General features: G+C 36.0%; 1 protein-coding gene across 1 annotated transcript; it reads left to right on the forward strand.

Moving 5' to 3' along the window:
• The first annotated feature begins 3328 nt into the window (after positions 1–3328).
• On the forward strand, positions 3329–17337 carry LOC138129893 (scavenger receptor class B member 1-like). The gene is made up of 8 exons (XM_069046210.1): positions 3329–3581; positions 4954–5045; positions 9176–9339; positions 10327–10471; positions 15620–15820; positions 15879–16388; positions 16511–16636; positions 16688–17337. The coding sequence occupies exons 1-8, from the start codon at positions 3458–3460 to the stop codon at positions 17027–17029; spliced, it is 1704 nt and encodes a 567-aa protein (XP_068902311.1). The 5' UTR covers positions 3329–3457; the 3' UTR covers positions 17030–17337.
• Positions 17338–17514: the final 177 nt, after the last annotated feature.

Genomic DNA, 17514 nt, shown 5'->3' on the forward strand with positions numbered 1-17514 from the left:
TTACAATTATTGCCCTTTGTATTTCTGTAACGCGTGGCATCACGTTAAAATTTGTAATTTTGATCAAACTGTCATTTTGATATTTCATGGTCATAGCCTGCTAAGGCAATACACTCTTTAGAATCTAACCAGATTTAAACAGCCAAATTTTTATTGTAAAAACCAGTATTCTTTGACCGCGATGGTACATTGTTGCCGGATGTCTTAAATCTGGTCTGTCCTTATTAAATTAGAAGTAGTATCGTTTAATGGAAATTTTTTTGCTGTAACGAAATTATTTTGGCAATTTTGACTTTTTGGCGGAAATTAAAATTATTTTTACACACTTAATAAATCATTTACTTTCTCACGAATATTAATAGTTATTTATTGTATAAGTGTTTTAGATCCACGCAAGAATGTTTAAACGCGAGTGCGAACGCACGAGCGTTTAATATTCTTAATTCTAGAGAATAGTATTTTAAAAAAAATTCATTTTATTCGAACAAATAATAATTTCACCTATAGTCGTTTTCAACGACATCCGTGCTGTCAGTGTCATTTTAATATGATGTAGCAGATTGTACACCCAAATTCATAACCAAAAATATACAGGTGTCCCAAAGTTGCGAAAAAGCTCCATAACTTGTTTGTTATTAAAGATATCAACTTTTTCTTTATTCTAGATGATAGCTACGCTTCTACTGCATATTCGGAAAATATTGCGGTATATATACAGAGTGTCCAAATATTATAAAAACACTAAAGTTATGTTTTTTTAAATGGAAACTACCCAGTTTGATTTTATTTTTGAACTCTATGCTAAATTATGAATCAAATTTATACAGGTCGTTTTTACTTATCATCCTTCGAAAATTCGTACCATCCAAATCGTTGCACATAAATTAAAACAATTGACACTGTTTGATTCCTGAATATTTGAGGCATCTGTTAAGTGTTTACTCAATAACCTGCTTGGTCGCATATGCCTACTGCGATTTTTTAAACATAACAAATTAAAAATGTCAAAAACTCATTTTTTCAAATGGCAGTCCGTATTTATTATTGCACTGGTCGAAAGCTTTTTTGACAAGCTTTTGAACAATATAAGGTTTGTATAGTCGAATCTGAAAATCTAGGGTGCTATCCTAAAATCGCTAAATTTGGTGCAATTTTTCCGTTAAAAAGACAATACAAAAATCTAGTAGGCCTAACAAAAGATAATCACACAATATGGTCAGTCCATAAAGATGAATCAATCAACAAAACAGTGTTTAACAATTAAACATTTAATTATTTTAGTGATTTTTAGTGATTTTAAGATAGCACCCTAGATTTTCACATTCGGCTATACAAACCCTATACAGCTGGAAAGCTTGTCAAAAAAGCTTTCGACCAGTGCAATAATAAATGCAGGGTGCCGTTTGAAAAAAATGAGTTTTTGACATTTTTAGTTTGTTATATTTAAAAAATCGCAGTAGGCATATCCGACTAAGCACGTTATTGAGTAAACACACAGAAATAATTAAATGTTGGTTTTTTTAGCATAGAGTTCAAAAATAAAATCAAACTGGGTAGTTTCCATTTAAAAAAACATAACTTTAGTGTTTTTATAATATTTATGCAGTCTGTATATATACCGCAATATTTTCCGAATATGCAGTAGAAGCGTAGCTATCATTTAGAATAAAGAAAAAGTTGATATCTTTAATAACAAACAAGTTATGGAGCTTTTTCGCAACTCTGGGACACCCTGTATGTATTTTGAGAGTGAAACCAAAAATTTGATCGAAAATTAGTTTCTTTTTAAAGTAAACTTCGTTAAATAATGAAAAATTACATTCTTAATAATTAACAAGTTACGTATACCAAGTTTGACTGAGTTTCTTTAATTAGAGCAGAAGTAAAACTTACTTCACCTAATATATTTGTATACAAAATGAACTTTTTGCAAATATATATTTCATTACAAAATACATATTAATGTGAATATATAAAAAATATTTAGAAAATGAAAAAACCATTTCAAATATCCTCAATCTGTTTATTTTAAATCGGACAACTTCTATTTTACCTCATTTCAAAAGTTCATGGCTAACTGCACAAATTTTCCAAAAATGTAACAATTTTTGCAAATTAAATCAAACAAGAAAATTCAGCCAAATCTCTGTCTAGATATGTTTCCAGTCGGTTATTTTAAATGACACATCCTGCATATCAAAATTATTATTATTATTAAAATTCACCTGCAAACTTTGAAAATTTTGGAAAAATATTAAAATGCTTCGTTTCGAGTACTTTTAAAAGTTTCTTCCACCATTTAAATTAATTGTGACAAATTAAAGCCACGTCGGCATTAACGATCGCGACAGCTTTCTTTAAAAAAGAAACTGTTTAGTTCTTCCAACAATTTTTTTTAATTCGATTCTGTTTGGTTGAGAATATCAAAAGTGTCAAGGTTCCAACAAGTTTTAGAAGTTCAAAGCCACTGCATACATTTTTGACACTTTCGCAAAATACTGACACATTTAGATTTGGTTAGTTGTTGCTTTTTCTCAACTTCAAAAGTCCCAAATACGTACGATTTTGAAAAACTGGGATTTTTGTATTTTTTGATTCGCGATGGGTACCAGTGATATCAAATGTGATTCATCTGAAGGTGACCTCCTCCTATTGTGTTGCAAAATTTAATGAAAAACCAATTACACGTGATAAAAATACTTTTTAAAAATTAATGACGCAACGTCTAAGACCATACCGCCTACAACAACAACAACAACTCGCTTCCTCCAAATTCTTCCATCAATCTCGCGTAGCGATTTGTATTGTTGCTTCAATTGGAGTCGTTCAAATTTGATTTGAGAGAGTACAACAACCTCCAACTGTAAATTGGCCATCTGCGAAAAAAAAATTGATGAATTGCGCACCTTGTACGGGCGAAAGAAAAAAATTTTTGCAAACGGGTCGACTTCCGCGAAGAAATTACCTATCCAGGACAATTAGTTTCTGCGTCGTTTGTCCCGGACTAATTTGTCGTAACGCCGAGCAAATGAGCCTTCATTAGGACACAATGGGACAATAAAATTGACGCAAATCGGACGAGCGGAAAGCAACCACCGCGGCGATTTTCTCCAAAAAGTGATTTCGTCAATGGAATTGGTAAAATCCTGTGGCGTACAAGACGACTCCGGTACAATTCCAGATTGTAAAAAAGTCCGGCGACGAGGACAACGATTGTCCGCCTCTGTCGCACACCACAACAAGATGCACATGCTACGGTGCGGTGGTGGGGACGGCTCGCTCCTAATAAACCTCGCCACGATTGGCCAGTGAAAGTACTTTGCAATTATTTAAGACGTTTGTTAAGTAACTCGGCTTATACGAAGTTAACCGCGAAATTTGTCCATTCATCGATAGGAATCGACAGGACGAGGATCGATCACAGTGGAGTGGTGCCAGTGACATTTTTACAAAAAGTATGAAAGATTTCGTTTCGGTGTGCAACCGCGTGGTGCGGTGGAGTTATAGTCCTGTCAGGACGAAGTGCCGGGATGAGCCGGAGTCGCACTCATCCTTAAGGATATTCTATACGAAATTCAAGAGTAAGTCGGGGAGGTTTTGTGTGGGGGAGCGGGACGGTTTTTGGGTCCTGGAAGTTTTTGCTTTTTAAATTGTGACATTTTGGGTCCCTTGAGACCCGAAGGGCGATCGAAATTTTTTTCGTCGAGCGTTAAAAGCTGATTAGATACAGATTCTGAGTTGTAGTGTCGAAAATTTGGGACAACTTTCAAACATGGGGCCATTTTTGCAAAATCAGTATCGTAGTAGTTTTTTTTAATAAGAATTGGTTCTCGTGGCTTCAGATCGTCTTGAAACAGATATTTATAATTTGTTATAAAAATCATAACCTACTCAGATATTTAACAAATCTTCGTAAATGGTGCCATTATTTTGAAATCTTAGATTTTTTTGTATCAATAATCATCGCCGAAAATGAAATGATAATGTGAATGTACCGATCATAGAACGATCACGATCTGATTCCGATTACTCATTTTGTAATACATTTACATTGTTTTTTTTTTATAAATACGTCCCTTCACTCCACAAACATTTTTGGAACAGATCCTGAATTTCATTTTTCTTTTCCATTGTCATCTTTAAATGGGTAAATCTTAAAAAAAACACAAACTGAACGTGTTCTCTTTTTATTATATTTCGCAAAAAAATTTAAAAAATTCAATTTTTTCAGTTTTAAAAAATGGTAATTGCTAAGGTGCATGTTTGAAATGTTCCTAAATAATCTTTTTTTGATATTTCGTACAGTCGCTTAACAACCAACCAAAAATTTGGGGCCATTTTTTTTAAATGTCCTTGCATCGTTGATTCTTTTTTAATGTATCATTTTCCCACAAACAGATACAGTGTTCTGGTCAGTTTTTGGGAATTATTTAACTTCAAGCTTTCCGAAAAAAAATATTTTTTGAAAATTTACGTCCACTACTGCATCTACTTTGAAAAATAAATATAAATAAATAAATAAAGTCTCTACTGGGTTCCTGTCAATTAAAAAAGAATGTCACAGTAAATAAAAAAATAAAATTCTTTTTGACAAAAGAAAAACAAATTTCTAACCAACTTTAGAAAAATTTTCAAAAACCGAAACCGCACCCATTTAGACACTTCGAATTTCATATTCTTCAAAGTACTAACACATCTATGAATTATTAACTAGATTGCATTGTTTACCCAATGCCTGCAACCTTGAGTACCTATTCAACCGTCTTTAGGTCCTTGCGGTACCATTTTTTCACAAATCGATTCTTTCAAAATCTTTCGAACTTGAATCACAACGTCCCCACGCACAACGGTCGCTTCAAAAATTTCTAAAATCCGGACGCACAAAAATTTCTAAAATCCGGCACCACTTTTGCATTTTCCAAAACCCTTTCTGACTCTTTCTTTTCTTTGCAGCCCCTTTACTGATAGCCTTCTTGGGCCTCATCGGCCTACTGGGCGGCCTCTTCGTCGCCTTCGTGCGCCCCTACGACTACCTCTTCCAATGGGTAAGTACCGCGAAACGAAAATGACACAAATGCCATCGCCGAAAGGTCAGCAGCGCTTCTCGCGCCGCGTGGGATAACGGTCATCACCGCTTTGTTCTGCGTTGTGTTATGAATTTCTATTTTTTGCACAACTCCGATCGCCGGAGTTGCGCAAGGCGACGTGACCGGCGAACTTCGGCGCGCCGCAAGGGTGGCTTTCGGGGCCCTTGCTTTTCGCGTCGGCAGAGCGGGAGGTGAGCGTCACGCGCCGCGAACCCTGCGTGATGAGGATACTAATTGCACTATTATCAAACGGTGATGGTAGCATTTGCACTTTTCTGGTCTGCCTTAATCTGCAATTCACGCGTACATTTTTTTTTGTGTGTAATGCGCGAGTGATTGCATCATTATTCGTTTGTTTACAATAAGTTGTGCTACTGGTTTCTGATTTCGCGGAATCGCCGATCGAAGGAATTAATTGGACGTATACAGAGTGGCTCAGTTTTTTGCGAAATTACGTTGGGCAACCTTAGACGCTTTCGTTATTTTGATAATTACATGTAATTTGGATCAATTTCACGTAGCTTTTGTGACATTTGCACTATGCGTACTTGTACGTGTGTGTAATAATAATAATAATAAATATAATTATTGCTAATGGACATGTTTGAGTGGCGTACTTGTTGTCGATGCGGACAAGGATTTTGTGCCAACTTAATTAATTAAATATTTGTTCGGGCAATTATAAATTCGTATAATTTCGTGCACTTTTGTCCTCTCTTTCATTTTAATTAATTATTATGCCCGATATTAATTTCCGTTTGCAATTTCCTGATATTTTTTATTGCTACTCGTAGCATGCCATTTACATTAATCGAGCTATTTTTAGATGCAGAATATTCTAGAATGTGCAAATTAGAAAAAGAAAACAAAGTCCATCCAACAATCTAACCTTCAAATCAAAATTATGTCCTTTTTTAATTTTCAGAAATCTCAAGTTTTTTAAAATTCCAAATAAGGTGTAGGAAACGGCTATTTAAAAAAAAAAGAAATTTATTATTATTATTATTAAATGTATAGACATTACAAGAAAAACACTATTTCAAAATGCATTAGTTTTGTTACGTTTTAAATAATTATCAAAATGAAAGAATGTCCAAAAATCATTATTTTTTGAAATTAGAATTTCAAATATCTTATTTTTTTAAATTACAATCTCTTAACACTGATATAGGTAGCAAAGAGTACAAAATTGGTGGCTTACAGTTTTTCCAAATTTTGGTTCTAGCTATTAAGATTCAAAATTTTGACAATCTTCCAAAATGTTAAAGTTTTTGAAATCAGAAACTTCAGAATAATAATTCCTCTTTAAAACTATTCAAAAGGAATTAAAATAAAACAATAGTATTTACATTTAATTCAATTTTGAAAATAAAGAAAAATATGTATATCTTTTTAAATTTCTATTTTCCTAGAATCCTTTAATTTCCAAATTTCAAAATTTTCATATTTACAGTACAAAGTCCTACAGAAATGCGTTATAACATTTTTTTTAAATTTAATTCTCGTTGAAGATGTCCAAAATTTTGATCATTTCCAAAAAAATCTAAAAAATTAGAAAAAAGGCGAGTTCAACTTTTTAAAAAAATCAAAAAATGCTTAAGGCTCAAATTAAATTAAAAATGTATTTATTATTAAGAGAAATTCAGTTTTGAAAATAAAATTCTAAAGTTCCAAATTTCAAAAAATTCGGCAGAACTCAAAATTAAACTAAAATATTAAATTTAGTTTAGAAAACGAGACGTTTTTTTTATAAACAACAAAAACGTAATTCTAGTTTCTAGTTTCGGATTTTAAGATCTTTGGGAATTTATTTTTAAAGAATAGCACTTTTGAAAAATAATCTTCAAAATAAATGCTTTAAAAATTTTTAAAAACTATATTTTGGGGAACCACCAAATACAAAACAAGAAATGGAGCTAGACTAATCATAATTTTCTTCAAATGGTCAAGTTCTAAAAATTCAAAATTTTCATTGACAATTTCCAAAAAAATTGAAAATTTGCAAAACGGAGACGTTTTCAAAAAATTCAACAAAACTTCAAAATGAAACTAAAACATCAAATTAACTTTCGAAGACTAAAAACAGCCATTTTTTGAAAAATAAAAATATATTCAGTTTTACATTAAAATGTAAACTTTGTGGTTAAGATCTTTGGGAATTTATTCTTCAAAAAGAAAGAATAGCATTTTTGGAATATAAAGCTACAAAATGTTTATTAAAAAAAATTGTTTCATTCTCTGGAACTATATTTTGCCAAAGAAAACCTTGATATCTATAGGAAGAGTGCTAAACTAGTCATTCAGTTGTTTTTTTTTTTAAATTGTTTGGTCCAATTCTAAACATTTTAAATTTTGATTGATAATTTCCAAAAATTTTTAAATTTTGCAAAGGGAAACGTTTTCAAAAAATTCGACAAAACAAAATGAAACTAAAACAGTCAATTTAGTTTCGAAGACTAAAAACAGCCATTTTTTGATCAGTTTTAAATGAAAATGTAAACTTTGTGTTAAGATCATTGGGAATTTATTCTTCAAAATAAAATTAAAAGAGTAATATTTTTGGAGTATAAATCTCCAAAATTTATATGTATTTAAAAAAAATTGTTTCATTCTCTGGAACTATATTTTACAAAAGAAAACCTTGATATTTACAGGAAAAAGTGCTAAATTAGTCATTCAGTTGTTTTTTTAATTGTTTGGTCCAGTTCTACAAACTCAAAATTTTGATAAATATGTAAATAGATTTCAAAAATATCCAAAATTTCGAAAAGCGAGACTCCTATTTTCAAAAAAATCAACAGAACTTAAAAATAGAACTAAAGGGTCCACTTCAATTCAGTTATGAAAAAAAAATGTTTCAATACAAAATGGTAATTATTCTGAAGATTAAATGAAATGTTGGCCTTTCACATTTTCTTTTCGTCGAAGAAATTAGACAAAAAACTAAATTACTATTTTAAACAATATTCTTCTAATTATTTTTTGTTCTTAAAAAGTTTATAAACCAAAAACTGTCGATATTTGAATTTTGAAAAACATTTGAACATAAAAAAATTGAATTTCTTTTCAAATCTTCATTTTTTAGAATGTGTTTGCAAAAACTAACCCTTCACAACTGTCAAAATATAAACATTCTAAAAACTTTTTAGTCGATTGTACCATAAATTTCGGCTTGAATATCTGGACAAAAACGTCATCTTTTTGTCAAAGCATTATTTTTCGTCCTAGGCCGAAAAATATTTTTCGTCCGCTATATTGTTAAGCAATGAATAACGTTCAACAATCGACAACAGTTGAGTTGTCAATAACACCCTGACAACACTTAGGGTTGTTAAGAAAGTTTTTAACCCGTATTTTTTTTTTAATTATTATGGTGGATCAAACGTCACTTTGACAACGGAATGAAAATTTTTACGAGTATTTTTATTGGGATTGTCTAAAAAATAATGTAAATACATGAACGAAAATAATATTTCAGACTCATTGCTGTTGCTGAACTCGGCTTTGTCTCGTTCAGGAATTTCCAGCAAATCGTCCGAAATGTTTTCTCTTTCGTCCTTATAACAGAAATAACTATTATTTAAATGGTAAAAAATGAAAAACGCTCACGAAACACAATATATGTATATAAAAAATTAGTGTTATTGAAAAATTATTCAGAATTTGGAAATAAAACTATGAAGTTGCAAAACACTTATCCTTGACATTTACATAACAAATACTAAAACGTTGATTGGGAATGTTTATCAAATATTTGATGGTTCTAGTTGTAAAATCCAAAATTTTGACAATTTCAAAGTGAAACATCCAAACAAGTATGTACAAGACATAAATATCAATAGAGAAACAAGTTTGCACTTTAGACAGGATGATCCATATCGTTGCCCTCATTCCTTCAGAAAAACCAACTTATCGAAGGTGAATACGGTGACATTAGCCCAGATAAAATTCCCATATAAGACCACAGTTCCACAGTTTCTCGATAATCGTCCAATTATTTACTTACAAATCCGTGTCGCCCTTCGGTCTCGCGGCGACGAATAATACCGGTCATGTGGTCCCTTGACCTGACGCTCCTCTCGTTGCAGAAATGCGTGTTCAGCGAGGGTGGCGAGATCTTCGAGCTGTGGAAGAGCCCCCCAGTCGACCTCTACCTGAGGGTGTACCTGTGGAACGTGACCAACAAGGATGAGTTCCTCAGCGGCAAAGACGACAAGCTCAAGGTGGTGGACGTGGGCCCTTACGTCTACAAGTAAGTGGAGACCGGGCGGCAAAAGTGGAACGCGAGTGTGTTTCTTCAATCCCTGACACACATTCGCTTTTCTGGGTTTTGCTGGAAGCGAGCCGGAATTTTTCGACGACTCAAAAGAAGTGTTGGATAACGGACTTTCCAATCTGTTGCAACGAAACTTCCGGCTCGCGGTGGCGGCGGCGACAAGGCCGCCCCAGGCGGAAGTTGCACTGAAGGGGTTTCGGAAATTTGGACGGCGAGGGGAGTTGACAAAGATTTTCACAACGGGTGGGCTAGAAAAGAGTACAGGACAAGAACTGCATTTTGAAAAAGTACTCAAAAACGATTTTCCAAAATTTGAAATTGAATTTTAAAAGAAATTGTACTTCCAAATTTCAATACTTGTTTCTTTTTGTGTTAACTTTCGACGAGTTGAAACAGTTTTGTAAAAAAAAAATTGGAAGATATTTTACAAAAAATAAAACAAATTTTGAAAATTTGGAACCTGACAAAATTAAATTTTTGACAATCTGTTCTTGTAAATTGAACAATTAAATAAGACAACTGTCTGAATTGAAAATTTTGATTTTGAAAACTTTTTGAAAACCGTTCAACCCGCACCGATCCAAATTCTGCGATAGAGTTCACTCGTTGGACACGCCCACTCCCACGATTGCCCAATTAGTCTGCACTTGAAGAATTCCAACCATTCCATTCATCTTCCGCTAACCTCAATTTGACACTTCCCATAATTCACCTCCAATCTGATTTATGAACCTGTCCGTTTGATATTCCCACACGAAATCCCCCAAACCCAGCAAAACCGAGATAAGAAAACCCATTTGGCGCAGCTTCCGTATCTGGCAAGGTCGCCTAACGAAAGCGAAACCGACCAGCGGAGATGAAACCGTGCGGTTGCGTCACCGCACCATTAGCCTACTTCGTCCTCGGATGGAACAATCCGTCCAACTCCACGCCCTCCGCTTTCATTTCCTCTTTTTCTTCCAGGGAGATGTTCATGCACGACAAAGTCTCCTTCAACGACAACGGCACCGTCTCGGCCGTGCCGCGCCACCCCCTGGTCTGGGTGCCGGAGCTGAGCGAGGGGCGGCGCGAGGACGACCTGCTCATCCTGCCCAACATCGCCCTCCTGGTGAGTTGATCTGCGAGATTTGAGGTTGATTTGTGGTTTTCGGGAAAAAGGAGCCCCGCGCGTTATCCAACGCCTTAAGATCGCTTTCACCTCTTGCGTAAGCGGCCCGGAGATATTTCAAAGATTGGACGGGCGGGGAAAAAGTAGTCGACACTTTGCTGTGAAAATCTAGGAGAAGTGTGTCATCTGGTGGCGACCCCTTTCTGACCCCAGATAACAATTGCTCAAAATTAACCAACTCGAACGACGAAACTAAACCGACTGGAAATTATTTGTTTAAACTATTGACACAACTTCTTATTCAACAATAATTAAACGCCGGATCTTCACCAACAATTAGCCAGAAAGTGAACGTCTCTCACGTTTTTTTACACGTGGGAAGACACTCTTTAATTGAATCTTTCGATGCACTGTGAAATCATTTTCATTCAAAGTTTTCTACCATTTCATTTAATGTTGACCCTGCACTAGGTGTTGTTGCCAACCAGTTAATTGTCATAATGAGCCATAACGGTAACAACCAAGACATCTACTCGAGAATTTACTGTTTTGTTTTCCACATTATCGGCAATAAATCATTGTAAATTGTACTTAATTTCTTTACGATCGTTTACAAAGAAAAGTGGAGTTGTGGAAAAGAAATAGTCACTTGAATTGGATTTGATTGTTGTACGTATTTAAAAATATGAAGCTGCCGATTGGTGTCAATTATGCGAGGTATAAATTTTCTACTTTCTGATTTGTTTATGTTATGAGGCTCGTGTTAAAAACCTATTACAGGTGTGGTAACCTTTGATTTTGTTGTTGGTTAAAAAGTCACATAACATTGAAAGCTTGTTGAAGTACGAAGAGACGAGTAAAACCAAAGAGTGTGTTCAAATGATTTGAAATAACTTTTCTTGGCAATTTTTGACGATAAAGTACAAACTGGACAAATTATTATTTAAATTTGCAGCATCACGATATTATTTTATCATAGAAATCGAGGCTCGGTATTTAGGCCGGATTTACTTATCACTTATTCTTGGATTTAAAATGGAGGAAGTACAGCCAGAGACGTTTATTGTGAGTCTTGAAATTTATTCTAGGGCCTTGTAAAAATATTGTCAATTATACCTAGTGCGTGAATTGTTTGATAAATTTTGTTCCTAGCTCAGGAATCTTTTGTTGTGAAGATAAGCGCGAGTGCACACCACGAGTGTTCGTAACTACGACGAAGTTCGACATTTTTTTTTAGTAAAAATCGTGGAAAAATGTACGGAAAGTAATTCACACGCACGTGGGAGATTCTGGGAGAAAATTACACGCCAACAAGTAATTACTTGACGAGGTGTACCTATTTTAAATGTTAAATTTGTGATGTTCGGGTTTTTATGGTGAAAGTAATTAAAACGATGTTTTGAGCGTGGACAAAAAAAATTGTCATTATTTGTTAATTTTTTGAAATGGTCAAAAATTTTGTGAAATTTTTGTTGTTTCGATTGGATGTTTGTTGCGACCTCAAAAAACCTACAAATTTTGATTTCGTTGGTTGAAAAATAAACGGGGTAATTCGAAAAATGTATAAAAACGTAAATCTGCGAAATTTTCAAAATTTGTGTCGACAAATAAATAAGATGAGAAATAATAGGTAATTAAATCTTGATTTGAAAATAATATTCACTGATGAACTTGCAACAATGCAATGCAGCGAACAAATTTCAGAAGGAGTTTTCTAAAATCTTTGAAAAAAATTAAAACGAAGGAATCCAAATGTACAGTCCATTTTTTTTTTAAATCAGCTGTCAAAGTGTTGTCAAGTTGGTATGAGCAATTGAAAGTGCATTTCACAATGTAGGTTGGCAACGTCCAGCCGTGCAAGGTCATCGGCGCTGTCATTGCGCATAACTGTCATTTTCGTTGAAAAATTAACGCACACAATTTGAAAAGGTGCCTTCGTAGTGCACAGAGAGTGAAAAAATGGCCCTGATTTGGTACTGCGAAGAGTTGAAAGGTGACAACCCTGAATTGAGTAAAAAGGCGATGTGTGAGAAAGCTTCAAACATATTCAATGTAGGTATCGTATTAAATACCTATTTTCTAAACTCTCATTTATTTCCGTAAATACTTTTCTAAAATACCTAGATACCTACGTTGGACGTTTGCAATCATTTGTGATGGCTTTAAAACGACAAAATGTATTCAACGTATAGAGCTTTTGAATTTTTCGCAACATTGTAAAGTATGTCGTAGATCAATGACAAAAATTAGGTTAGAACCATGTTAGGTAGTAATATTTTTGACTAAATTTATTTTATATGTAATGTGAGTGCCAGGTTATCAAAAAGGTTTATAATTAGAGCAGGATCTCTGGCTCCATGTTTGGTAACATTGAATACAAAACCTCTTAATTTCACGAAAGTCTCAGCGATGAGTAATCTGTAGAATTTGAGGTTAAATATGTTTTTTATGTAGGAAGCATTAAATGCACAGCAAGACATTATTGCCCACGTTGTCGACAAGCCAATTGCAACAAAGATGTAATCTTCTTGAATAATCCCGCTGGCTTCAATTCTTGCACTGCTGTGACATACTAGTGACAAAAATGTAAATTCTTGTGTAATATTGTGTGCGTTGTTCCAACAGAGAAATTAATTTATTGACTCAATTATCGGATAGATGTTTTTGGTGTGTTAAAAAGTTCAATTCCACAGAAAACGAAACTCAACTCAAAAAGAGACGTTACACTCGCAAAACACAACTGACACAAAGAAGGCGTCATCCTTTCTTCTTTCATCAAAAAGTCATAGCAAACTTGATGAACTTTTCACTTGAACACCCGTTAGATGTAGAGTCACAAAATGATTGTTATTATTGTTGATTTAATTAAAATTTATTAAATTAATTTTGAAAAAAATCTGAAACAATTACGTTAAAGTTCACAATAGAAATAATATTTAAAAATTGAAAGACAATTCTTGGAAAATTGCTATAATTTTGTAGTACATTAGTGAATAGACTTTAAAAGAGAAACTAAGTTCCAATATACGAATCAAGCATTTTTCCATTAACTAACGTATTTTTTGTTTCTTGACGAGAAGTAAATATTTACGATATTAACATATAGATTTCTCATTTATAAATAAAGATGGAAGAAAAGAATGTTTAACAAAAAATTATTAATAATACGTTCTACATCATTTAATTCCTGAGATGACATCACAAATGAGATCCTGCTTTTGAAAGGAAATTTACCACAAATAAAAACATGACATGGGTCTCTTTGTTGGTAAAAAATCAGCAATCTGAAAATGAATAAAATGTTTGATTCAATAATAAGTCGTTATTGAAAGAAGTTTTTCAAAAATAAAATTGTGTGCCTATAAATTGTAATTTTCTTCACAAAGCTAAGTATTATGTACAGCTTGTAACTTAATTCCCTTCACGACAAAAACTACTTAATAAAGTTTACCGAGTTCCGATTTGGAAAAAAAATTAAGACAATTTTTCGTTGTCAACAAAAAAATCCCCTTGTATTTAACAATGGGGAATAAAAAGTGAAAGTTCTGTACCAAGATACAAGTTCTTCCGTCTCTCACTTCTAACACTAGGAAAAAAAATAATTTCGTAATTTTAGATCTCGAGGAAGTGTCATTTGCTAATTTGAATTTTTGAGCGCAAGCGTTAATTGGGTCGTTATTTTTGAAAAAAAAAGAAAACTGTTTCCGTTTCTTTGAAATAAACCAGGAACGAGATGACTTATAATTTTAAATTTTTTAAAGGATATAAAAATATTTCCAAATTGAAGAAGTCTCTATCATCAATGGGTAATTAAATTCTTCAAAAGTGAAAATCTCGTGAAACACCAAACCAAAAATCAATTTCAAAACTAGACAAACATTTGCCATCTCGCCACCTCATTTACATCTTCACGACCTTCGCAACAATTCTGAGCCTCGTTACTTAACTTTTGCCACCTTTTCCCCTGACCACAGCGAAATACGTAACTTCCTCGAGGCCACTTCCTCCCCCCCACGCCCGTCGCGTGTACCACGCTACTGACCTTCCGCAAGTCGTCAACATCCGCTTTTTTCGCACGCACAGCATTGACAATGAAACGGTTCCGGAGGAAATGGAGAGAGCAGTGCCGGACGCTCTCGGCCTCTCCGAGGAGGCGAACGGGAATTCTTGCGCAAGAGAAGGACAAAAATGCCGTTGCTCAAACGATTTCGATATCCGAAGGGGCGCTAATTGATGAGCCAACGCGTGCTGTTGCGATTCTTTCCACTGTTTTGGACCAAGGTGATCGGGGGTTGCTGAACCGCGGAGGTCGCCGGGGTCCTGAAGATCAGCGGTAAAGAGGCTGCTCTGGCGGACACCAGGCAAACAAACGCAGAAATAGAGTTGTCTCGACTTGCACCAATCAGAAAGCTTCTCCCACTCCGTACCTAGATCTAGAGCATCTCTCGTCTCAGTTTCTATTTTTAATCTCTAGCTTCTATTCCAACTAATTTCTTTTTCTTCAACATTTCCTCTTTTCAGCTCTAGACTTCCGTTCCAACAAAATGCAGTTCCGCCACAGCCTCAAGCTCTAGTTCCGCTTATTGCCCAAGACTTTGAACTCTTGCATCTCGCCTAGTTATCCTTTCTTTAATTCAGTTCTTTCTGATTCTGTTGTCTTGTTTTCTGATCATGTTCCTCCAAAACACTTAATTCTTTTTGAAAAATCTACCTGGCCACTCCTGTTCCCTGCTCTTTACCAACCGGTATTTCAGCAACGACCTCGAGCACCAGTTTCACATGTCCTTGGGAATTTTCCTCTGGTTCGGGTTTGTATTGCGCCAGACCAGATTCCGATCGATTTGCACAAGCCCAAATAATCGTTTTTGAGAAATGTCAATCCCACTCTTGTCCCATATTGAAACTTCTCGTTCTCGATCACGCCACTGCATTTTACGTAAATTCCCCAACGACGGCTGACACAGTTTCGCGGCGAGCTCGCTTTCTACCCAAGTTCAGCGCGAGACAGACGTCTCGCTGCGGCTCGGGTGCGACGTGTGTCTTAGCTCCGAGTAAACAAACACTCTTACTTTCGCTGGATGTCGGTTGTGACAATAAGAGAGTTGCGCAAGTTCGTATATCGGTCTTGACCTGGTGCAATTGTTGCAGAGCATAGCCCACGTGGTCTCCGATCAGTCGTACTTCACCAGGGTCGGGCTCAACCTGCTGATACGGCAGACCAAGACCGAGCCCCTCCTCCAGATGACGGCCAAAGAGTTCATGTTCGGCTACAAGAGCACGCTGATGACGCTCGGCAACAAGTTCATGCCCAACTGGATCTACTTCGACAAGCTGGGCCTCATCGATAGGGTACGGCTTCGCCGGCGATCTTCACTCGACACTTCTTCATTGTTTCGTCTTCTTTCAGATGTACGAGTTCGAGGGCGACTACGAGACCATCTACACCGGCGAGAAAGACGTTACCAAGACCGGTCTCATCGACACTTACCGCGGCTCCAGCAAAATCCCGCAGTGGGACAACCCTTGCGGGAACGTCAGGGGAGCCTCCGACGGTACCAAGTTCCCCGGACTCATCAAACCCAACGACACTCTCCTCTTCTTCCGGAAGAGCATGTGCAGAGCCAAGTCTCTGGTGAGGGTCAACAGCAGCGTCATCAACGGACTGGACACGTACATATACAACTTCCAAGAGGACGCCGACGACAACGGCGTCAATAACACCGACAACAAGTGTTTCTGCAAGAACCAAGACAAGTGTCTCCCCCCGGGGCTCCTCGACGTCCACGGGTGCTACTACGGCTTCCCCATCGCCCTCAGCTACCCCCACTTCCTGGGGGGCGACCCCATCCTCAACGCCAAAATCGAAGGGTCGAAACCGGACCCCGCCGTACACAAGACTTACTTCGCCATAGAACCGGTAAGACATTTACTTACGCAACCAGATGAACCGTGGTATATTGCGCAACGCATTGTTAATTCACTACTCTTCCGCGACAGCTGTCAGTTTCACGTTTCCTTACGCCGCACTAATTGTTGCAGACCTCAGGATTGCCAGTTGACCTTGCCGTTCGCTACCAGATCAACATGGCGTTGGGCAGCATCAAAAACATGGCCAACGTGGAAAGATTTCACGAGATGGTGTTGCCTCTCCTGTGGACAGAAATCGTAAGCACCCCTTCGCAATCCTCGACTTTCTTTCAAACGTTGTTTTTGCAGAGGCTCTACTCTCTTCCGGACATGTTGGCCGCTCGTTTCCGTCTCTATCTTAATGTCTTGCCCCTCGCCGAACAGGGAATCATGTACTTCTTCTTGGGAGTCGGTGGCGTCTTCCTCGCGGTGTCGCTCTACAAGTTCGTCACTTCCAAGTCGAACCGCGACGCCTACAACACTCGGTGGATCGAAGACGACTTCGTCTTGAACATCGAGAGGAAGCTGTCGAACTATAGGCCCGAGCGGAAGGGCAGCATGAACAGCAAGGAGCTCGAAGTGTACTTCTCCAGTCTGGTGACGCCGCTCAACCAAGAAATCTGCGCCCACGACGACAGCGAGGACGTCTAACGAAGTTCTAGCTAGCTATTTTGTGTTAGATATTTATTGTAAATGTGATCTGTTATCCTTGTATACTGTTAATTTATTTTTATATGGCCTTTGTAGTGAGGATTTTAGTATCTATTTTTTAAGATAAGGATGAGGTTTATTGTTTCGTTCTAGAGACATGCCGATGTGATATTTATGTCCACTGCTGGATTCATGGCAGCCACTATTTATGATTGCTCAATATTTTAGAATTAGGGATTTTTGCAAAAATCACCGTCAGTATTTTTGTATCATTTGTACATAGAAAGCAATAAATGAGGAAAAAAAGTTCTTGGCTTCCATTTTCAAAACTGTGACTACTACCAACATAAATTTGACACCAAATCACTTACCCTAATGCCTACACATATCAACAAACATTCGAACGAAAAAAATATAAATATGAAATTATAATTATTACTGTTTAATGTTAACAATTCTTCAAATGGTTGAATGTCGGAATAGAG

Source organism: Tenebrio molitor, chromosome 4 (genome assembly GCF_963966145.1).
Source record: "Tenebrio molitor chromosome 4, icTenMoli1.1, whole genome shotgun sequence".
In the NCBI taxonomy this organism is placed as follows: Eukaryota; Metazoa; Arthropoda; class Insecta; order Coleoptera; family Tenebrionidae; genus Tenebrio; species Tenebrio molitor.

Excerpts from the sequence above, each read along its gene's own strand:
- LOC138129893 (XM_069046210.1), top strand. The coding sequence starts at position 3,458 with ATGAAAGATTTCGTTTCGGTGTGCAACCGCGTGGTGCGGTGGAGTTAT. Across the intron at positions 10,472-15,619 it reads TGCCCAACATCGCCCTCCTG|AGCATAGCCCACGTGGTCTC; the intron begins GTGAGTTGATCT and ends CAATTGTTGCAG. Across the intron at positions 16,389-16,510 it reads CTTACTTCGCCATAGAACCG|ACCTCAGGATTGCCAGTTGA; the intron begins GTAAGACATTTA and ends TAATTGTTGCAG.